The sequence below is a fragment of the Diceros bicornis genome, chromosome 14 (assembly GCF_020826845.1).
Source record: "Diceros bicornis minor isolate mBicDic1 chromosome 14, mDicBic1.mat.cur, whole genome shotgun sequence".
In the NCBI taxonomy this organism is placed as follows: domain Eukaryota; kingdom Metazoa; phylum Chordata; class Mammalia; order Perissodactyla; family Rhinocerotidae; genus Diceros; species Diceros bicornis.
This window is the reverse complement of record NC_080753.1, coordinates 906188-930261: the sequence shown is the minus strand read 5'-3', so window position 1 is coordinate 930261 and position 24074 is coordinate 906188. Positions and strand designations below refer to the sequence as shown.

Sequence of the window (24074 nt, the reverse complement as noted above, 5' to 3'; positions counted from 1 at the left end):
AATTAAAATAATTAAAATCTAGGTCTTTATGATATGGATGTTTAATTTTTTTTTAGGTTCCATTCTTATGGCCACATAAGTTTTATTTTTCCTCCAAAAAGTCATCTGTTTTTGTTAGTCCTCATTTGCTGCCTTAGGCCTGCCTAGAAGAAGCTTGGGACAAGATCATGTCCGATACCTAGAAAGTGCACGAGACCTATTTGGTAACTTCCCCTCCTTCAGCGTCTTAAATGCACTCTTTGGAATGAATTCTCATGAATGAGACCTGGGATGATATTCACACTGTTCAGTGACCCACGTAGTAGGGTCCTGTCCCATCTGGCAGTGAGCAGTGGCGTACACGTGGGCTGCATGTGTGCTAGCTGGGCGCCCGTAGATGTTAAATGCTTTCAACTTCTCATCATGGGTTTGAGGCACACCAATAACAATACAGTTAACTCTTGAGATACTGAAATTATTAGGGTCACACTCATGTTCTGAAAAGGAGAGATGTTTAAAGGAAATGGAGCTAGGAGGTACCTATGCTTTGGAGCAGACACTCAGACCTAACGTAGGTCATCCGTCTTTACTAAACCCATCCAATCTTGGAAAAAGTATTCAAAGGTACAAAATAAAAGAAAGCACAGCTTAAAATATTTAATCTTGGGCATGAGACAAAGAAATTGCATACGTTGGTTTTTCCTATGACATTGTAAATGTTGAAATGTATATTACAAATAAATATTGCTTGTGGAATAATTTATCACTAAAATAGTTAACATATTTCTTTTTCATTTTTGTTTATTACAGACATTTCCCTTTCTTAGAATTTTCCAATTTGTAACTAAATATTTTAACAGTAATTTGATAAAATTATTCATACAAATTTTATGTATTTTAATGTCTTTTCCAAAAAGAAGTAGACTAAATATGGTAGTGAATTAAGCTTTCTTTCTGAAGAATGTTTTAAATGTAGATTTAATAATCTAAGTTTTGAAAATTTCAGAAATTATAGTACCCAACTTTTGTGTCTAACCTATAGCAGGATCCACATATGTGCAATTTCAACGAATGATTGAACAATGGCTATTTTTTGGGAAGAGTAAGCATTTACTTTTCAAAATACCTGTGTTTTAACACTTTAAAGTAACACAAAATTGTTTTCTTGAAATCTGTTTATTAATATATGCCTTATTTTGTTTTTCTCTTCTTTTTCCTCTCTCTTTACTCTGCTTCCTTGGATGCTTTCACAAAGGAGGACAAAGTGGTTAGAATCCATGATTTCTTTCCTATTGTTTGTTATTATAATGTTGTGAGCTTTATTAAGTGAATGTTTCGCTTAGTGTTGTTAATCCTATATTTCACAGAGAAATTATATGCTAGAACTTATATGCTTGGAGCTCTTTCCAAGTTCTCATGAAAAAAAGTGAAATGAACATCTAGGAGCATTACAGACTTTTATATTACTAGGTAAAATCTGGGTAGTTTGAGTTCATGGGAATGGAGATATTTTAACATAATTTCAGTCATCGTGGGCTCATGTGTCCTCTTAGCTCTCTGAGTTTTGAGGATGACTCCATCTGCCTGTAGGAACGATAGTGTCTGATGGACTCCACCTCTCAGCACCCAGCAGGTGCAGAGGCAGGGGATTAAAACTTGATGCAGGAGTGGAGTGTGCTGATTTAATGGAGAGAATAGGTCAAGTTAAAATCAAGATCTCAGAATGAAAGGATTTTTCTGTGGAACACAGGTGGCAGAGCTGTCATATTGAACCACATTTTACACTTTTCTTCTCCCTCAGCATAGAAAATCACTCTTCAGGGGAGTCAAAGTTCCCGTTTAACTCTTATCAGCTGTAGAGACCAGGAGGCTGCCCTCAGGAAGACAGGGTCCCAGTGGAACCTCAGTCAGCCTGTCCTTTGTAGACATACTATATACTTTCATTCAGTAAACATTACAATTTCCCCAAAGCTCACTTATTTCCCAATATGAGATGGAGCCAATGAGTGTTTCAGGTTCAATATATCAACTCAGCTGCCTTTGTTCAACTGTTTTAAAGTTTAACTTATGCACTGCAATGCGTAAGTAGCAAGCATGGCATTAAATTGAACCTCAATCTGTGCTTTTAAACTTGATGCTAGTATATGTTCATCGGTTTTTTCCTATGAAAAATAACTCAGGTTGAAAATTACATAGGGTGATGTGTTTTCACTAAGTGTGTTTGCTGTACCATTGGCAGATGTGAGGTCATTTTAGGGGTTGTTATTTCAATGCAATAATGTACTCTATTAGGGAAAATGTAACTAGAACATCGCACCTTTGGTTTCATGAATATTATTACTTTGGATGAGTCTTCATTTGAAGTGTACATGATTTTAAATTCCTTTAAAGAATAAAATTTTAAGTAAATAATAATGCTAGTGTTATGCAGACTGGGTGGTGAGACTTCAGCTGCTATTGTAGGGCCAGCCAGACTCATTGTCCCTTTGACAGGACTTCCTATAATGGTGGGTTATTTGTGCGTCTTATGATTACTGACTGTGTAATGAGTATACAGGTGGATTTTATGGTTCTCAGGATGACAATAGAGTGGAAAGACCTGTAATATACAACCACTTTCAACTATTTTCTTCACTTTGGTTAGAATGCATGTATCTGCTATTTATTTTTAAGTATTTTGTCATAATTTCATTAAAAACCTTTTTGGCCTATTGAGGTTGTTCAATGAATTGCCTTTCTAGCCCGAGAAAGCTGAAGCCAGAGTCTGTCTTAGTGGTGTTAAAGAGAACAACTGAGTGTGTGACAAAGTGCTTCATTGCTGGTTCTTTCCCTTATCCTCTGAGATCTTTTATTTTTGGTAGAGAAATTATAATTTACAAGTGTTCACACACGCACGTGTGTGTGTGTGTTGGTATGAGTGGAAAGCAAAGAGGAATAAGGGTGAGTAAAACTTTTCTAAAAGCAGTGTCCATCTTGATCAATGTAATAATACTGAATTCTGCTTAGTCTGTTGGATTGGTGTCACATTGGTAAATGTGACTCCTAGTTTATATGAGGACTAAGGATCACTAACAGACAAATACTCCTTTTCTTTTGTCAAGTACAGCAAAAAATATTTAGGATCATATTTTTCGGAGCCTGGCAGTATTTTATTTTAAAACTTCACCCTTAGCCTAAATCACACCTGATAATAATTTGGAAGAGTGTAAACTTGCTTATAAAGAAAATGGTTGTCATAAAGAATCACTTTGCAACTGACACATGTAATAGCTTATAATGGGAGATTATTTTATACAAGTACATACTCTCAGAGATAAAACTGTGGTTGTTTATTAAATTGAAAGCCCTCTACTGTGCCTAAATATATAGGGATGCTGCAAAATTCCCCACAGCCTGTTTAAATTCTTTTTGGCTTTGTTTTACTCTCTATTTGGTGGGAGAGTATTGAATTTAGATAACTCCTTCGATAACATTAACACTTTTCTGTTTGTAAACCAGCTGAATTGAATCCTCCAAATTCAATTCCTTTGGGATTTCCAAATTCCCGTCAGTATTTTTTTTGGTGGGGATGAATATAGCAAGTAATAAAGAACTTGCTACATTTCTAGTTAATCTTTATTTTCACACACAAAAAAGTTTCAGGCATTATAAATTAATATTTTATAATAAATGTCAACAGTACTCTGAAAAACAGAACCCTACCATTTTCTTATTCTTTTGAAATGTGAAAGCTGCACGTACCTACCTTTTAAACACCATGTGTAAAAAATACTTTTTTATGTGAAGGTAATAATTAATGAGGTGCTATGTTTACAGAGTCATCATTTTTTAAACTGGCTCCTTGTGGCTTTCCATTGGGGCTTGTTTTTAGAAATGATGCCAAGTCATATGCTGACGAAGTATGTTTTATAGAAAAAGCTGTCACAGGTAGGGGTTGAGTGGGATGGGACAAGGCCAGCTGAGTTTGGAACTGCGTTACTGTAAAGTGGCATCTGTGGGGTGATTGATTCTTAGCAGCATGAAGAACTTGGCTGTCACACAGTCTGCTCTACCGAAATGATTTGTTTTTTTCTCTCGCTAGGGTTAGATAAAGACAAGCAAAGCCAGTAGAATCATAAAGTGATTTGTATCACTGCATTAAGTATTTATTCTTATTATGAAACATCTTCTCAGAGCTATCCATATTTAGTCCATAGCATGATGAAGCATATGATCATGATTTCCATCCTTCAGTCTTTTGAAAACACGACTGTAAGAGTTGCCTGGACCCACTTGCATGTTCTTTTTTTTTTTCTTGATGCTTTGATGATAGATTTTTCTGCAAGTATGTGCTCATAGAGATTTTTACCAGAAAGATAATATAGGCCTAAATAGAAAAGTTTGTGAATACAGATAGACATATCGATAAGGAAATGTTAAAGTTTGTCAATAGGAGAACTTTCATTAAGCATTTAGTTGATTAGGTTTCTCAAGGTGTCTCTTCTCGTCTTGTTGTGTTTATCCTGGAGGGGAGTAAAACGTCAAGTTTTAAAAACTTTTTTTTTTTATAATTTTATTTATTTATTTTTTCCCCCAAAGCCCCAGTAGATAGTTGTATGTCATAGCTGCACATCCTTCTAGTTGCTGTATGTGGGACGTGGCCTCAGCATGGCCAGAGAAGCGGTGCGTCGGTGCGCACCCAGGATCGAAACCGGGCCGCCAGCAGCGGAGCGTGTGCACTTAACTGCTAAGCCACAGGGCCGGCCCTTAAAAAATTTTATGTGAGATAATTCAGAAAGTTGCAAAAGTTTTTATTCCAAATCTGTTTTAGGAATTTGTTACACTGTTTTTCGAAGGTGGGGAATTTTAATCTCTCACATTTAGCATTACTATTCTGGAAATGTTTGCTGACAGTCAATGGTCATTGGAAGTTTATAGTCCTGGTTTTGCGTCCACTCCCCAAACCATTATTCAATACCCTTGTAAAACCTATTTCCAGAAATTACAGTCTCACAAATCAGTGTTAAATACAGATGCTTAGAGGGACTAATGGAGCGGCACCAGGGTGTAGAACATTAGCCTCTTCTAGTCCAGGGAGAGGGGCTCCTGTCAGCACAGCTTCACAAAGCTGGAGGCTCAGCCGTGGGTAGAGTCGCTGTTTTTTGTGCACATGAGTTGTCAGATCTCTTGTTTGTATACCTAGGCGTGGACTTGCTGGGTCATGTGATAGCACTATGTTTAACATTTTCAGGAACTGACAAACCGTTTCCCCAAGCAGCTGCAGAGCTATATTAGAGGGTTCCAATTTACCCACATTCCTGTCAATACTTCTTGTCTGGCTTTTTAAATTATACTCATCATGTTGCATGTGAAATGAAGTGGCATCTCATTACGCTTTTCATAAAGCTGCTTTTAAGCCAAAGTTATCAAACTGGCTTGATATCTCCAAGGATTCCCTTTGATTGTGTGGATTTAGACTCTTGTGTAAAAATGCTTCTAAGTGAGCAATTTCTTGAGAATGGACTTTTCTTAAAAGGCGAATATATTCAATGTGTTAGATCTTTAGTTTCTTTCTTCTCGGGGGATTCTTTGTTTCCCTTATGTTAGAACTATGTAAGTACTTATTAATCTATGTGAATCAATCAGAACTGCAGCTCTGTTAAATTTAAAATAACTTGAAATCTAATAACTATCTGTCTAGACAGCTATCCTTGGGGTGCACACAAAGTAAGAGATTTTTGTCACCAAGTGAAAAGACTACTTTTTAGACATACAGAAAGGACTAGCTGCTTTGGTTTAGCACTCAGCTGTGGGTCCAAAATTACCACAGAAACCCAAGCCCAGACTCTTCTTTCATTGTGCACGAGACGTTCTGTATGATGTGAGCTTTTAGTGGCGTGCAGACAGACGGATGTGCATAAAGACTAACAACTGGATATTCTGTCATCTGCACCCAACCTCCAGTGTATCCCTGATGTCTGCATCCAACAGGTTTCACTGCAGAGAGATTCCCAGTTGTTGCTGCCACAGGTGGGGAATGTGCCTCAGTCACACACAAAGCCTTGTCTGATGTTAGTGCAGCCGCTCTAGCTCTTACGTTTGCTCTTTACGTGATGTATCCTTTTCCATCCTTTCAATTTCATCCTATTTTTATGTTTGAATTTAAAGTGTGTCTCGTATAGACAGCATATACTTGGGTCTGGTTTTTTGTTTTTTTTTTTTTAAATCCAGCCTGACAACCTCTGCCTTTGGATTGAATTTTTAATACATTTATATTAAACGTTATTATCGACATGATTGTCCTTATGCCTCCTATCTTACATTTTGTTTTTTATCTCATTTTTTTTGTTCCTCTGTTTCTCCTTTACTGCTTTGTTTTGCATTAAATGAGTATTTTCTACTCATCTTTTCATTATTTCATGATTTGTTCGACTATAGTTTCCTTGTTATTTTCTTGGTGGCTCTAGGGTTTTCAATATACATCTTAACTTATCAGAATCTGCTTCATGTTTACACGACCTTAATTCCAGTGAGAGATATAAATGTTAATTCTATACAACTCTATTCCCTCTTCTCCTTTTTTTGGGCTATTTTTAAATATATTTCATGTCTGTATACCTTGTTATACACCCAATAGTACATTGTTGTAATAATACGTTGTTGTATACATTGTTTATAAAATTTTATGTCTTTTAATGAAGCTGAGAGAAGAAATGAGAGCAAGTATACACTTATAGGATGAGTTGTATCATGTTCTTATTTACTGTTTATTACTTTTCATTTCTTCCCGTGGATTCATGTTACCATCTGGTGTCATTTCCTCATTACAGTACAACATTGTTTCCATGTACCTCCATTGTGCTCTTATTGTCAAATATATTTGATGTCTATATGTCACAGGCTTAACAATGCTATTATATTATTGTTTTATACTACTTTTAAAATCATTTAAGATAACAAAAGAGAAGAAATATGAAATTATACTTTTTAATTACCTATATAATTATCTTTACCAGCATTCTTTGTTTGTCATGTGAACACGTATTATTGTCTAGTGTCACTTTCAGCCTTAAGAACTTCCTTTAGTATTTCTTTAAGGTGAGTCTTCTAGCAATGAATTCTGTCAGCTTTTGTTTATCTATTAATGTCTTTATTTCAGCTTTGTTTTCGAAAAATAGTTTTACTGGATACAAGTGTCTTGGCTGACAGGTGTTTTTCCCCTTCTTTCAGCACCTCAAATATATCACCCCACTGCCTCTGACCTCCACTGTTCTCTCTGAGAAGTCTGCTGCTACTCTTACTAAGATTCTCTTGTACATGGCAACTTTATTTTCTCTTGCTGCTTTCAAGAATTTCTCTTTGCCTGCGGCTTTCAACATTTACTGTAATGTGTTTGTGTCTGGGTATGGATCTCTTTGTGTTCCTCCTAGTTGGGTTCTTTGAGTTTCTTGGATGTGTAGATTAATGTTTTCCATCAAATTTGGAAGTTTTTATCCCTTATTGCTTTGATTTTTATTCTGTTCCCCCTCTTTCCTCATTACAGCAACTCCTATTATACATATGTTGGTGCACCAAATGATGGCCCACATTTCTCTGAGGCTCTGTTCATTTTTCTTCATTCTCTCTTATTATCAGATTACATAATCATTATTGATATATCTTTAAGTTCACTGATTCTTCCTTCTGCCACCTCAAATCTATTGTCAAATTTTTCATTTTGGTTATGGTACTTATTGACTGCAGAATCACTTTATTTTTTTAATAACTTATTCCTCTTCATTTATCTTCTCTATTTGGTGAGACATTGTTGTCACAACTTCCTTTGTTCTTTGGGCATCATTCCTTTCGTTCTCTGAACATACTTATAATAGCTCCTTTAACATCTTTGTCTCGTATGTCCAACATCTGGGCCCCCTCCAGGGAAGGTTCTCTTGACTCCTTTTTATTCTGTGAATGAGTCACACATTGCTGTTTCCTTGCCTGTCTCATAATTTATAGTTGAATACTGGCCATTTTAGGTAATATATTGTAGCAAATCTGGATGGTGATCCCTGTGCCCACTCCTGGGGCTGGTTTTTATTTGCCTCTTTATTTGTTTTGTGGGCTGGCTCTACTGCTCAGTGAAGCCTGTTTCCCTGCAGTGTGAAGCCTCTGATGTCGCACTCATGGGCACTGCTTTGGGCAGGCACACATCACTCTGACCTCCTCCCCGAATGGATGATGGTGTTTTCAACCAAGCTGTCTTTGACTGTCTCCCTCTTCCTGATTCCCTTGTTAGCTTTTAGCTATTCTGCATTTATTGGAGGCAGTTTCTGAAGCCTGTCCAATTTCATACTCTTCCTAGCTGTCTGTCTCCCTAGTTCTTTCTGTTGAACATCTAGCTTGTCTCTTGTTTCACTTGCTTCTAACGTGGAGTTGCCAGCCTCCTCCTTATGACTCAGCACCAAAATCTCCCTTGTTTTTGATAATGCTGCTGTGCTCAAGCTTTCCCAACCTCTGTTCCAAGTGAAATCATTCCCTTGGAAGAGCTACAGAGCTCTCTCTTCTAATGACCTGCCTCTTTCCCTAGCTGGGGAGAGGGATGGCAGCCTGCTTCTCTCAGACAGACACTCCTGCTCTATGAGTGTGCCACTGGATGGGGTCAGTAACTCCTGGACCTCTTGACTTATTTTTCCTGATGTGGAACCTCTGCCCTGTGAGCAAGCTGAGACAAGGGTGATTAGGGTCCAGGAATCTTGGCCTGGCACACATGAGGTAGAGCATTGCATTTGCACTTCAACAAATGTAATTTTGATAGTGATACATGCCAAAATGTACTTTCTGTTTAATTTAATATAAAAGTTCTTTCTGTGAGCTTATTATTTCATAGATTCAGATTAAAAGTGTGTGTGTGTAATGTGTATTGAAACATAATAAGAATGTTACAATAAAGAAAATAAGATTATCAACAACTTCCTCTTAGTATACAGGATGACAACTGTCTGCTAATTCTAGCAACATTCCTCCTCAAACCTTTTGGTGCCAAAAGTGTCTTGTGCCCATTTTTTTGGACAGTCTAGTAGACCATGACTGTTCTTCATGTTCTATTTATTAGAGTTGTTTTGAAGATACTTTTAAAACTTTGTAAAATATGTTCTAAATTTAAAGAGTACTTTGGCAGATCCTTTGAGAAGTTTTTAAATATGTTCTAAGTATTGTAGTCCTTCCTTGAAGTTAGGCCCCTAGTAGATCTTAACAAGTCCTTGTTTTCATATATTACCTTACTGTGAGATACTTGGTCTCTGCCCCTGGTCCCTGACACAGAGCTCCTAAATCCCTTGTAAATTCCTAAGTTTACATCTTTTGTTTAAAGAGGTGACTCTGGGGGCCGGCCCGGTGGCGCAAGCGGTTAAGTGCGCGCGCTCCGCTGCGGCGGCCCGGGGTTCGCTGGTTCGGATCCCGGGCGCGCACCAACGCACTGCTTGGTAAGCCATGCTGTGGCGGCGTCCCATATAAAGTGGAGGAAGATGGGCACGGATGTTAGCCCAGGGCCGTCTTCCTCAGCAAAAAAAAAAAAAAAAAAGAGGAGGATTGGCGGATGTTAGCTCAGGGCTGATCTCCTCACAAAAAAAAAAAAAAAAAAAAAAAAAAAAGAGGTGACTCTGGGTCGCTCCTGGAGGGGGCAGGTCACCAGAAGGACCAAGCCGTGATTAGAAGCTTGGAACCTTCAGCCCTACCTCTTGTTCTCCAGAGAGGGAGCGGAGCTGGAAATGGTGTTAATAATTGATCATGCCTACGTGAGGAAGCCTCCATAAAATCTCAACAGTAGGGGGTTTGGAGAGCTTCCAGGTGGACAAATATATGCACACCAGGAGGATGACACACCCCAACTCCAGGGCGACAGAAGATCCTGCACTCGGGACTCTCCCAGACCACATCCTATGTATCTCTTCTGGCTGTTTGTCTCTATCCTTCATCATATCCTTTAACAAACTGGCAGACATGAGTGTTTCCCTGAGTTCTGTGAGCCACTCTAGCAAGTTAATCAAACCCAAGGAGGGTGTACTTGGAACCCCTGATCTACGTGCAGTTAGTCAGAAGCACAGGTGACAACTTGGACTTGCACTGGTGTCTGAAGTCTTGGGGGGGGCAGTCTTGTGGGACCGTGCCCTCAACCTGTGGGACATGATGCTACCTCCACGTTAGTGTTAGAATTGAGTTTGATTGTAGGACACAAAGCTGGTGTCACAGAGAATTGCCTGGTGTGGGGAAATCCCCACACACATTTGGTGACCAGAAGTGTCAGAAGTGAAGTATTCTGTGGGAGTAGTGAAAGAGATTCACAGGAAGGAACACAAAGGAGGGAAAACTGGATTTTCCCCACATAGGAGGGAAAAATCTGGGTTTTTTCTTTACACTTACTGTGGCATTTAACAAATAAATTTATTCGTTGAGCAATTTATTTTGTTGTGTAATGTATATGCAATAGATTTTTTTCGTACATAAACTTCAGCAGCAAATATTTTGTTTTCAAAATTCCATTTCATTACTTTATAATGGTGGAAAAATAATTTTATGCATTTGGTTTATAAACATTGTGTTGTAAAATATTTAATTTTCATAAAAATCAATCAAGTGTTTTTATTGAACAGTAAAATGCTGTTGCAGCAAATTATATGGGTAAAAGTAGAAGACGAAATCTTCCTTGGGGAAAGTGTTGTGCCTTTGGATCTTGAGTTACTTCTAGGGAATTTGAAAACCGCGTGGAAACACAAAAGACCAACAGTGCTGGTCAGAGCGCAGAGTGGACAGTTGGGTTTTTGGTGCAAGCTAGGCCAGACACAGCCCCCATGAGGAGGTGGCGCACAGATGGACAGCGTTACAGGGGGTTTCAGGAGGGCCGTGAGGCAGCCTCAGGCTGTGTGGCAATCAGTGATCACAAAGGTTTCTTGTTTTACTCAAATTCTTTGATGTTTTCCTTGTTGTTGTTATTGTTTACTTTTACACATGGTTACCATTTTTATTACTCATTAAAATTACTTTGTGTCATAGAATATATCTTCTTAGATCTATATTTAGTTCTCCTTAAAATTTACAGTTGCTAGAGACGCCTAAATTGTTATTAGATATCAGAGGACCGTTTGTTGGGGCTGTGTAGACGAGATTCATGCACCAGAAACAGTTCGGGTTAAGTTACTAGCTGACAATACTATTAACGTCCCTCAGTGTATCTTACTCTTTTGTACTTTCATACCTTTGTGTAGTTTCTTTAAGTACCAAAATAACCCTGGCCAGCCTTCCCCACTGTGGGAGAACAGCTGATTGAACGCCAAGAGCAGCTCGGATGACGTCCCTGAGCGTGAGCGAGAGCATGAAGCCCTCCCCAAGTGGCTCAGGCGGAGTTGGCCCCTTCTGCGCTTGTTTGCACATCTTCATCACAACATATTCAACTTTGACTTGTGTTTCTTGCAGGTGTGGAAAGAGTAAGTACTCCTTTGAATACTCAGTGGTGAGCACATAGCTTGACACACACTAGGTACCCGATTCTTATTTGTTGGGAAAAGGTGGATTAAATGAGATAAATAACTTCTCTTCAACTCTGACATTGTGTATGTCTGTGAAATGTTCATTTCAGTGGCTGCAGAAAATCCTTCCTAGAAACGAACTAATGTCTATTAGGAAAGTCTTTCTCTAGCACTAGATTACCAGGTCTAATCCCTGTGCAGTTTACATCAGAGATTCCACACGGCCTTAACATTTGCTGCTGTCAGCCCAGTTCAGTTGTCGTTTAATCATCTTCTTGGAGCACACCGTCACCACTGACCTATTGTAGGAGACCTGTCAACTCTGTCACCCAACTCAACCCTTTGTTTCTATTTACCAGAATAGTATGTTCTCTTATTTTCCTTTGAGTTCTCTCATTTTTCTTTGAGTTCTCTCTTCTCTTAGAGATTGAAGAAATAAAGACTATCCTCCTGCTTTTATTGTGGGTTAATTACAGGTAAATACCTCTCATTTTGCCCTGTGTATGACTCTATTTTTTCTGTATCTTAACGTTATTTTCAGTTTTTGGTGAAGAAGGAAAGTTGGGAATATTAAGATGAGTTACAGGACATGGTGTGAAAAAGATAATAGGTATTGTATAAAATAAATTAAGAAATTATATAATTAACACATCTTGTGTTTCTACCTCAAAACTGTTCTTTAAAAAGAGAGCAGTTTTGATTGAGTCTGTTTTGGATGTCTTTAAAGCTACTTTATCATCAAAGTAAAAGAAAAAATATTGTCAGACCTGGGTAATCGTCAGTGTCTTATCGATGTTGCCTAGCTGTTTTGTGTGTGCTTTTGATCCTAAGGCATGTGTCTTTCTTCAGCTAGGTAACTTGACTTCTACCTTCATCAGTGTTTCTCACCTGTCTGCTTTGCCCTCTCCTTTCTATTATGTGTATATTGAATTTCCCCTACCTATCTTCTCAAATTTTTCTCATCTTCTTCACCACCTGCCATTATTAATATTTTTCAAAATCTCAGAGCTATTCTTACATGATTCTTTTTCCATATGAATTCTGAATCATCTCAAAATGAGATTTCTAGTATCAAATTGTCTTGTTTCTATGGAAGAAATGTTTTCTCAAAACTCCTTAAGCATATGAATTGTGAATTTTCTTTTTTATGTAAGTTTTCCCCAATTCTATTAATATTATATAATATGGCTGTTTCTTAGAGAAACATTTCCTCTGATTCCTCAGAAAAGTCCCACTTTGTTCAAATGAAATTTTCATTTGTTGGTTCATCTTTTAAATTTGAGGCTGGTCTCTTTCTAAATTTTGGTTTTAGACAAAGAAGAAAGCTTTCATTTTCTATGAGTCCAATGTGTCTGTTTTCTGAAAGGTGTAAGAGTGAGGCTGTGGGTACAATGCCATGCAGCAGGTAGCTCAGGGCAGGTCCTTGACAGGATGTGGTTGAAAATCCAAAGTACCTGCCTCAGAGCCCATGACATTCAAAATAAGATCGTGGGATTAATTTCTTCCGTCACGAATTCTCGTGTTGTAAACAGTCTCTACTGTTTATAACAAATTTTAAAGGAAATATTAACTCATATATTATTTTTGGACGTGTTTTTAATTCCTTCACTTTGCTCTAATTGCTTGGATGACATGGACCATATTTTATTATTCTTGATGCTTTGCTCTGCATTTACCACAATGCTGCAGATAGAGTCAGCACTCTGTGGATTCTGAATGAATGAATGGATGATGCTTCTCTGCACCTTCCCTTCCTCAGTTAAAGTTTTTTGAAATTCCAATGTTTGAAACTCTAAAATATAGTTTTGCGTTTTAGCACATCTCTTTCATAAAACAAAGTCATTGTATCTATACTTAGTTATTGTATGGAGCTGTCTCCTGGAGCCCATGACCTCTGCTTGGCTCTCCACTCTGTCACGTTACATGATGTGAGAGGGATGTTTGGTCCTCTTCTTTCTCATACAAGGCTCTGTAAGGTACTCGGGTTGAGAAGAATTAAAGTAGGCTCCCCACAAGCTTTTCTGCTTAACCAAGTGCAAATCTGAACCAACCCCAGGGGTGAACGGTGCATGTGTGAAGGATGGGAGCAGGAGGACGGGAGCAGAAGGATTTCAGTGTTTCGGACAACTCAAGATTTGCATCTAATCCGGTTTCCATCTCATGAGTGCTCCTTAATCACACACTTCTTCTCTGGCTCTTTATTATTAACTGGAATTTGCTTCAGTTTATATCTTTGGTAGGCATATGAGTTTGACTGAAAACCAAATGCTTATAGGTGCTGAGTTTTCTTAGTCTTACGTAAAATGGATAACACGTTATTGAGAAGGTGTGTATTACTAGGAACTGATTCCTTTGTTCTTTCAATTCTCTCTTGTATTAGAAGGAGCTTGTTTTTAGAAATATGTGACCCAAATACATAATGGATTGTATTTTTGCTGTCCTTTATAAGCCAATTAAAATATACGATGTGAAGTTGAATTACAGAGTGATTATATTTGTTACAAACACTTGGAATTGTCTTTATTTAGCCTCGTCAGGGCTCTGTAAGAAAGTGTTTTTCCCCACTTAGATTTTTGGTTAATGCATTAGAAAATATTTGACTAAAAAATAGAATATTATAGGCTAATATAATATTCTTCCATAATAAGTTACTGCATGTTTTTGTGATTTTTTTAACACATTTTGCAGGTGTTATTTCTTTTTAATTTTATTTCAAAAAGTTAAAATTCCTTATTAGTTCTGCTACTCAAGTAGTTGGCTGTAGTATATGTCTTATCTACTCTCTGTTCCACTGTGGAGTTAATGTCATTTATGACGCAAGTAACTCCCTGCCACTGCGTCAGGAAGAGTGCTCATATCCTTAACTGTTTGTATTAAGGTGCTTTCTTTTGAACCTGATTTTTTGTTTGCATTCACAGAAAGCCTTAAAAATAATATTATCTTTGAAATATTTAATTCCAAATTGTGATACAAATATAAATGTCATGTTTAAGCATATTTTAGAACTAGAGAATATGGCTAGCAGGAGTAATTCTTTATGACAGAATGTGAGCATATAATTGCTGTATATTTTTGCTTGGGGACTGCATAAGTCTCTTTCTATTCCTACTTGATGTAATTTCTTATGACATTGCTGAGATGACCACTGAGGCACCGGGACTAGAGTGAGGAACACTGGAGTCAATGCTAGAAAGTCTGGCTTTAGGCACAAACCCATCCCATCTTCTAACAATTGGCAACTCACTTGAACTTTCTGCCTCAAGTCTTGTGCAGAGGAAACGGCGGGACCCAAGACCGTTCCCCTTCCTGTGTGGCTTAGACTTTGGGGTCCTTGTTAGGTCACTACAGGAGTCAGCAAGATGTGCCAATGCAGACGCTGGGGGCGTCACAGCAGGATCTGTAATTCTGAGAGTAGGCTGAGAGTGCACACAAAGCAGACGGATGAGAATGGATTAAGGGATCATTGTCAGAACCCAAGAAAACTGGACATACGTAGATGGAGGACTGCTCTACTGTGTTCTGTTCGTACTGATGTAACACAGAACACATTTCCAAGATTCATAGCCACATGACTTATTGTTTCAAAACCTCCATATAATTATATTTATATAATTATTTAATTTTCAGAATTTCCCTACCCTACAGGGGGCAGCAGACTTGTTCTGTGAAGGGCCAGATAGTAAATATTTGAGGCTGCATGGGTCTTAAGTTCTCTGTCACAACTACTCAAATCTACATAAATGAACAGATGTGGCTGTGGTGGGATGTAACTTTACTCATGGTTACAGAAACTATAATTTTCACGTCAGAAAGTATTATTTTTCTCTCACCGTTAAAAAATGCAGTTGCTGTTCTTAGCCCCTGGGCCATTCAAGAAGAGTTGGCAGGCGGGGTTGGCCCACAGGCTTCGGGCACCGGCCTCTGCTTTAGAACGGTCTTCTCCAATACTACCGTCCACCCCGAGTGGAACGGGAGGAGCGTCAGGCCCGTTGCAGTAGTAATTTTATCCCCTGTCTCTCCCACTTACAGAAAGTGTGTGTGTGTGAGAGAGGGAATACGTTTTTCATTGGCTCGTGAACATTAAATAAGATGATTATGTGTCAAAATTTTGCAAAATATCTGGCATATAATAAGCATTAATAAATTACATATACATATATAATAATATATAACATTCATATTTAATATATAATTAAGTAATTTTTAATATATAATGTATTGTATAAACTACCAAAAGAACTTATATATGTATATGTGTGTACATATATGAATCCATGGTTATTTTTACTAAATCATGGATTCTTGAATATGCAGTCCAATTGGAGTCCCTTTTTATTAATAATAGAAATTATCCTAAGAAGCTTGATGTGTAAATTTTAGAACTAAATATATGAATAGCATTTGATAAATGATAACTCTCCATATCTATTCATCAAAATATATAAACTTTTGGTTGTGGTGGGAAGATATCTATATTTTATCATAAAACAAAACAGAAACATATTTCCTTGATAATATACTTATTTGAATGTATATCCCTGGTTTTCACTCTTATATTATTAAAATTTCATTAAAAATTCATGAATTGTGACATATCACAAGTTAAAAAGGATGAGAAGGAGTTCTTGGGTGCATACAGAAAGAATCATCTTTACAGATTACTGTAAAACTACAGAGTTACAGAGTATTAGTAAACTGTAAATCACTTTTTCCATTTCTCTTAAGTGTGAGAGAGTTGATTTTCAATGGTGGAAAAATATAAAAAATTCATTTAAATACTTAGATTTCCTTATTTTCTTTGACTACCCATTTCATTCATATACAGCATCTTGCTAAAAATCAGCATTCTGACATTTATTAAAAACAGGATTCTGGATTGCTTTTCCAGCTTGCATAATTTTAACAATGAAGATCCAAAATTCCATCTCAAAGCTCCTCTGTATTCATGTCTTCTAACTTCCCTCCTATCAGAGAGGAAGCTGCCATCCCTCTGTGTATCACCTCATTACCAGAAATATTTTTCCATATATTTTGGTTCTTATTGGTGGTATTATTGATGTTAATACGTTATATTTGCCTCTTGTTGACAAAGAGAAAAAACATCAGGCCGCTTTTAGTTCCTGAGCTTCAATTTTATTTTCTAGCTGTGATCTGCACTGTATTGTGATGCTGACGATGGTACCTGCTGCAAACATTTTCTTTCCCCTTGCTTTGTGTGCGTTGTGTCACATGCAGGTATTCTGCTGAGCTGTTGTCTATTTCCCAACTTTCAGTGGTATGAGCTGTGTAGGGAGTACATAGTTTACTTCCATTCACTAATTCTGACTGAGATTTCATCCTATAGGCCACCAGGACATTCAGTCTCAGTAATCATTGAGGTTAACCCTCCTAACCTCTCGACTCCCGGAGATGCGCCCCGTGGATACACCACCCAAGCGCTGTGAAGGCGCCTCAGTCCCCAAGTCCACGTCAGCCACCACGGAGACTCTCGGGAGGTTCTATACCACACTTCTGGCAATCTTTGGTGAAGCAGGGGCTCTGTGCCTCTGGTCCAGCTTTTGGGGAAATAAAATTAAAAACAAAGTCTCCTCTCAGCTCAGAAAACCGCTCCACAAAGGCAGAAGAGACAGAAAACAGTATTTCTATTAAAAAAGCATTAAACCAGGATGTGATGCACATCATGGGCAATCCTCTAAGAGATGGAAAAGACAGGAAGAAATCCCACCCTTTTGTAAAGCCGAGGGAGACAGCCCGTCGCACAGGTGTCCTCAGGATAAACGGTAACTGGACCTCGTAGGAGGAGATGACAGCACCAGTCGTCACACAGAGTTTGTCCTGATTTCCCCTGGTATGGAGGTGACCCTCTGTGTTAGCTCATTGGCTTTACCCAAGGGTGAAATAAACTTCTATCTTGTTGACAAGAGGGAGTTTTGCACCTTGGAGGGAGCATCTGAAGAAGTCAGCCTCCTACCGTCCTCCGGAGACTGAGAGGGTGCCCGTCTTCCTGATGGCTGCATTTCAACGCGGTTGCTCCAGGTCCTTGGGAAAGATGTTACTGGATCTTAAAGCTGGCAAGAGGCTTATTTAGGTATTAAGAAGATTTACATACATTTCAGAGACAGAGAAAGAGCTGACAATATTTCCAAAGTGAATGGGCTACAAAAAGTGAGGGGGGAGTCTCCTCTTACTTTCAACAGAGAGAATTAAGCCTCTTGTTGCTGTTGTTGTAAATTTATATTTGCCCTGACACGTCCTCCCTGCACCCACACGCAGCTGTCCACTTAAAGGCTGTTCCACAGGCGCCGGGGCGTTACCAGTGCAGGAGAGTCTCTGCTGTCCCCAGGGCTGCCAGCCCCCAGTCTTGGACCATCTTCCGGGATTCATCTCATGAAATATACAGTGCGCTTCCTTATCTTACGAAAAGTCCTCGAGACAAGGAAATAGAGAATAGTTAGCCTGATTTGACTATGGCTGTGGAATCCGAGGACAAAAATCACAGATTAGTATCAATAAATTACTTTTCCACCACACCACTATCATTATTTTTACTACTTAAATATTTTTTGAAGTGAACCAAACTGACCAGATTATATTAATTGCAAGGATTTTTTGCGTGTGTGTGGGGAAATATTCCTTCCTGCTGTTGCCTGAGCACCATACACATTGTGGATATTTTGATTTCCTTTGTGAGTATGATGTTCTCTCTTTAATATTCCCACATTGCATGTGATACCTCCAGATCATTCTGTGACATTAAATTAACTCATTAGAATCTGTACCCAGCATAATTATTGCTCCCATGTCGTCACTGCCATGGAAAATTTTACAGATGTTTCCTCCACGTTTGAAATTTCTCCAGAATGGTTTTCACTGTTCCCTCTCGAGTCCAGGAAGCTCTAAAGTGATCTTGATAAGTTAAACTTACTGAGGGCAAGGTCACGTGGGGTTAAAGAACCGTTTACATCGATGTGTCCTTGTAAGATATGATCTGTGCCGCCTCACATATTCCACACCTGCCTCGGTAGCACTGAATCTGTGTTTACAGGTGTCCTAGGAGTTTGCCAAGTAATAGAGCAGATGACTTTCATGGGCTGTAAGAAATGGCCATGTTTGGGGTGATGGTAACAGGGACACACTGGGAGTAGGGATATGTTGGTTCGAGTTGCAGCTGTATGACCTGGAAAAAATTCACAGCTTCTCCAGGCTTAGTTTCTACTTGTAAAATGGAGCTAATAGTTTTCCACATTACCTACTGCTCAGACCTATGGAATAGAAAAAAAAATAGTAAGAATTCTGGTATTGGAAAACTATGCCAGTATAAGTCTTATTTATCCATGTTTTTGCATAACACTCGGGTTTTAAGTAGAACAGAGAGAGCTAGTGAGTGTTCATGATTCCTGCTCCTTTGATACGGTAGGGCCCTTTTTTGATTTTCTTTTCTCTTAAAGTTGATTAAACTATATTTCTTTTACTTATTGCAAACTGCTAAAAACTGGACAGTTCGTCTCCGTTAGATTGCAATATCTGTAGTCAAATGGTAACTGTATCCAACCATCGCCTTATTGTAACACACGAGGTGTGGCCGATGTGCCTGCTACAAAGCTAGATGGTTACCTGTGATTCCTGTTCTGACGTTACAATGTGTGACTTTTCTGTGAGCCTCCTTTACATGTTTCCTCTCTACCCACATTATTTCAGAGTGAGATCATTTTGAGTCGCACAGAATAATTAGAAAGAGTTAAAAACTATTTCAACCAGTTGATTTTAGTGATTAGGCACTTCTCAGATTTTGTTTTGGTTATTCTAGAAAAGAATTTCATTTTTTTATCTTTCCTTTTCATTTGTTGGCTGTTTTGAATTTAAAATTATTTTTTTGTCAGCATGTGCCTATTATTGGTGTCAGCCCTAACTCTCTGGGAGGGTGATTATTTCAGAAACTGTATTATTTAATATGCTCAAGTGACATTTACTTTTACATCATGTAAGCCATTCCCAGCTACTTTTTCTCAATTTATTATTTCGTACACCAGCTTCATTTTCCAGAGAAAAGCCTATTTTACTTTATTCATATATTCATTCCTTTGCTGTGTGGTTTGATTATTTTTAGGTCGAAAGTTTATCAATGCTACTGCAGCAGTTAAGCATAAATTGTGTATATTCTCCATCCATTTTTTAAATAAAATATCAAGGTAGAGCCCGATTATGGAAGTAGGTCATAATGATGGCTAATCTCCTTAGAGACATGTGTTTTGGGGATATTGTACAGTTTGATCCACTAAATTCTCTTACAGCAGCATCAACATGATTCTGTTACTCATGCATTTTTTATCTTAATGCTTTTATTATTTTAGTTATTATTTGTTCTTCCACAAATAACACTTTGCCTTTAAACATATTTTTGGAACATGTATCTGATACCGTTTACCATGTCAGGGCAAAATTCTGTTCCATGGATGATTTGGGAAGTTGTAGAAAAGGTTAAAGGATTGAAATTTTGATATTTCTTGAGGAAAATACACTAGATAAGGATGTTTACAAGCCCATACTAATAGATAAAACTAAGACATTTCTTTTCAAAACACGGAAGTTGGCAAGTTATTAGAAAATAACATTGAGGGACTCCCCAAAATATGAAAATTTCCACATCATTATTCTGAAGGAATCTGATGGTTCAGAAAGCACAGAGTTATAAAAGAGAGGGTGTTCTAAGAGGGAAATAGGAATTGATCAGTTTGGTTTCTCAGGCATTGATTAATAACCTATGTTGTTCTTAATTTATCTTTCTGACTCTGTTGCTTTCTTCTAGCAGAGAGACCTATCCCCTACATCTGTTGATAATACGGATTGTGGTTAGCGAGGAGAAGTTCATCAATCCTCATTCTCAAATATCAAGGGGGTTAGAATCCTCCAACTGAGCAGAGTGGAAAGTGGCCCAGTTTCTCCCTGAAGATAAAGTAGGAGTATGAGGGCTAAATGTAACTAAAGTTACCATTAGTGACAACAGTGATATCATAATGAGAGTTGATTTGCAAAACACACCAATTGAAAACATCCCCAGTTGCCGAGCAGACATTATTGAGCACACAGTACTGCTGCCGTCAGTGTCCTCAGGGTTGTGCGTGTGTGCGTGTGTGTGTGTTCTACACCCATATATTTGTATGTAATCATCTAGACAACCTTATTATTATCTTCATGTGACAGATGAGGAAACTGAGTCACAGCACCACTGTTCAAGGTCATGCTTGACTTGCTCTGTGCTTCACTTGGAGAAGGCTGTTACTCAAATCTGGACACTTTGAAATCTAGGCCAATGCAAAAAACCACTTGAGGAGCTGGTTTAAACGAAGATTTCTGGGCCCCACCCCCAGAACTTTTAAGTCAGTAGGTTTGGGGTGGGACTTAGGAATCTGCATTTCCAGCAGTGTCTCAGGAGATGCCTGTGCACTGACCACACTTTGGGTAGCGCTGATCCAGGCTGCACTAATAAGCGTTATTGTATCCTAGACAAAGTGTGGTTCAGGAGTGAAGTGATGCCTCATTTATCCAGAATTGTGCTTTCTGTCAGCCTTTCTGGAAAACACATAAGAACCAGGAAGTAAGCAAAAAAGATCACATGGAATTTTACAAATAATTTTACCATGTCCAAACAATTAAACCCATACTATTAATTTGTAAGAGAAGCCACTGTGCTTTTAGTCTATTCATAGCTCTGAAGAGCTGGACTTTGTGAGTCTTCAATTTTGTAATATTGAATTAGAAGAAAAAAGAGGGCCAACTCCAGTTTAGCAGGTACCCTGGTGAGAAGCATCTGGCAGCTTCAGTGGGCAGTCAAAACTAGAAAAACAGACACAAGAATTCAAAAATACAGCAGTCTGTGATATGCACACTCCAGCTCGCCTTTGCACTTCAATTGGACTCGACTGTTTATCATTCTCTGGTTGCAGCATGAGCAAATATATCTGCTCCCTACAGTGACAGCTCTAGGGAGAGGAAAGAACATGGAATTTGGAGTCAAACAGAGTAGTTTCAAATCTCAGCTCCGTCACTTACTGGCTGTGGATGACACTGTTTTCTGCAACAAATTTTCTCATCTATGAGGCAGTCGTAACAACCACCTGCCTGGTGGAGTGAACACAGCAGGTGGGCAGGTTCCCCAGCAGGTACCTAGCACATGACAGAGTTCCAGAGGTCTCCTTTGATGTCCTACATGGGCATGAAAGATAGCTGGGGTGGGTGGGAGATGGAGGTGGCCAGACCCGGCTCAGATGCTGGCGGCGTGCTCGTTAGCGGGACAACTCTAGATGGGCTATTTGAGCTCTCAGGGCCTCAGTTTTCCTGCTTGCAAGGTGGAGTTACTAGTGTCTCTTTTTCTGCGTTAGTATAAGAATTATCAATAATATTGCACAGTGTTTTGCTTATATTAGGCCTTCAATAAATGGTCATTGTAATGATTATATTTGTCATTCTCAATATCTTTCTTTTAAGACAATATTGCAAGTGTGTTATATATTTTGGAGAGATTTGTATCCTACATGGCAAAAATTAAAATGAAACTAATGAAAACAAAACAAATGTGATCCGAATGATAAACCCTCAGTAGTTCAATATAATTTATTATGGTTCTATTTATAGTTTTACTTTATAGATTAATGTCTTACCTTCACATAGGAAAAAGATATATACTTTAATATTTTGAATTTTTCTTGTTATATACATTTATACATATATATAAATATATGTAATTTTATGTGGATTTTAATTTTTCCCACATTCTTAGTATTGCACATGGCATTACATCATTAAACTTAGAGCATTAGCTTGTGTAGATGGATGTTGGGTTGGGAACTTGAGATCTTAATATGCTTTAGTATTGACATTATTACCTAGGAAAATACAGACGAACATACTTAAAGGCCTGAGCTTAAAAGTGTAGCAGAATTAAAACCTGGCTTCTCTACTCGTGATTTTTGTGACTTACGATGATCTGCCAGCCCTGTTGAGGCTCAGCTTGTCATTCACAAAGTGGGGCCACGTCCCCTACTCTCTGTATTTGGGGATGGTTACCAGCATTTATAACATGGCTGACATGATACACATTAGAAATGCCTAGTAAGTGGTAGTCTCGTCTAGTTATTCTGCATTTCACTGTCACATTTGGCAGCGATAATAAAATTGAATTACTTAGACTTCAATAATTTGGTTCTAAAAAGAAAAAAAATAATTGCATTGTCCCTAGTCTCAAAGACAACACCCTTAATGAGTAGATAAATGAGTACTAATGAGGGTCACAGATGCTCCAGGGGGTTTAGAGTAAATTAAAGGGGGAGGGAGAAGGCGAATGGTTAACTCAGCTTGGAGAGGTCAAGGAAGGCGTTCCAGAACGTGACATCTGGTCTGAGTTTATTTAGTTCAAGTAAACAATTTTTGTTAAAGTTATAATATTGAATATATAATAATAAATAGTAATAATGCAGAAGACTGGGTCAAGGTACTGAATAGACACATACAAACACCTCCCTAGTCACTCAAAATTCCTTTAAATAAAAGAGAAAAGAATTAAATACAGACAAATTCAGAACAGAGCTAGAATGTAGGGAGAGGTGTGATGAGCAGACCATAACTTTTCAGATGCTCTTCAAAGACAGAAAGTCCAAGAGACTTAGTTAACAAAAGCAAACAATTTGCCAGCCCCAAACCCAAGCAATAGAAAATTAGTACCAAGACAAAAGCTAGAGTTAATTATTATGTTTAGTGACAGCCAATATAGATATAAAAAGGGGAAACTATCAGTGCAGTTAGTCAAGAGCATCATTCGTGATGTGGAGGACACTGGAGTTCACCTCACCTCCCAGCTCTACTCCTCCGCACGTTGCTTCAGAAAACAGGGAGCAGAGCTGGCTCGTACGTTCCAGGCACTGGAGGACTGTACTCTAGAAAATTTAATACTTATTTGAGGAAGGTGCTTCGTACAGGTGTCAGGGTCTGAGAGGGAGTCAGACAGAGCCTGAAGTAACTTGTTCTACAGAGGTGACTTGGATAGGAGGCGAGAAGAAGAAAGCATCTATGTCCAAGGGAAATTCACAAGAGTGTTTCACCATCAGAGAACAGTCAACTATGTTTTTTTTTTCTTTTTAATTGATGTTTTAATGGTTTCTAACATTGTGAAATTTTGGGTTGTACATTTTTGTTTGTCCATCACCATATATATGACTCCCTTCACCCCTTGTGCCCACCCCCCACCCCCACTGCCCCTGGTAACCACAGTCCAGTTTTCTCTGTCCATGTGTTTGTTTATATTCCACATATGAGTGAGATCATACAGTGTTTGTCTTTCTCTTTCTGGCTTATTTCACTTAACATAATACGCTCCAGGCCCATCCATGTTGTTGCAAATGGGACGATTTTGTCTTTTTTTATGGCTGAGTAGTATTCCATTGTATATATATACCACATTTTCTTAATCCAATCGTCTGTCGAGGGACACTTAGGTTGCTTCCACTTCTTGGCTATGGTGAATAATGCTGCAATGAACATAGGGGTGCATAAGCCTCTTTGGATTGTTGATTTCAGGTGCGTTGGATAGATTCCCAGTAGTGGGATGGCTGGATCACA

At 38.3% G+C, this 24074-nt stretch overlaps 1 protein-coding gene across 1 annotated transcript in view; it reads left to right on the top strand.

Annotated features, from left to right (window-relative positions):
• RIMS1 (regulating synaptic membrane exocytosis 1) overlaps positions 1–24074 on the top strand; it is a 445223-nt gene that overhangs the window by 201003 nt on the left and 220146 nt on the right. The window contains 1 exon segment of the mRNA XM_058554050.1: positions 1235–1246. Within this exon segment, the coding sequence (XP_058410033.1) occupies positions 1235–1246 (12 nt within the window).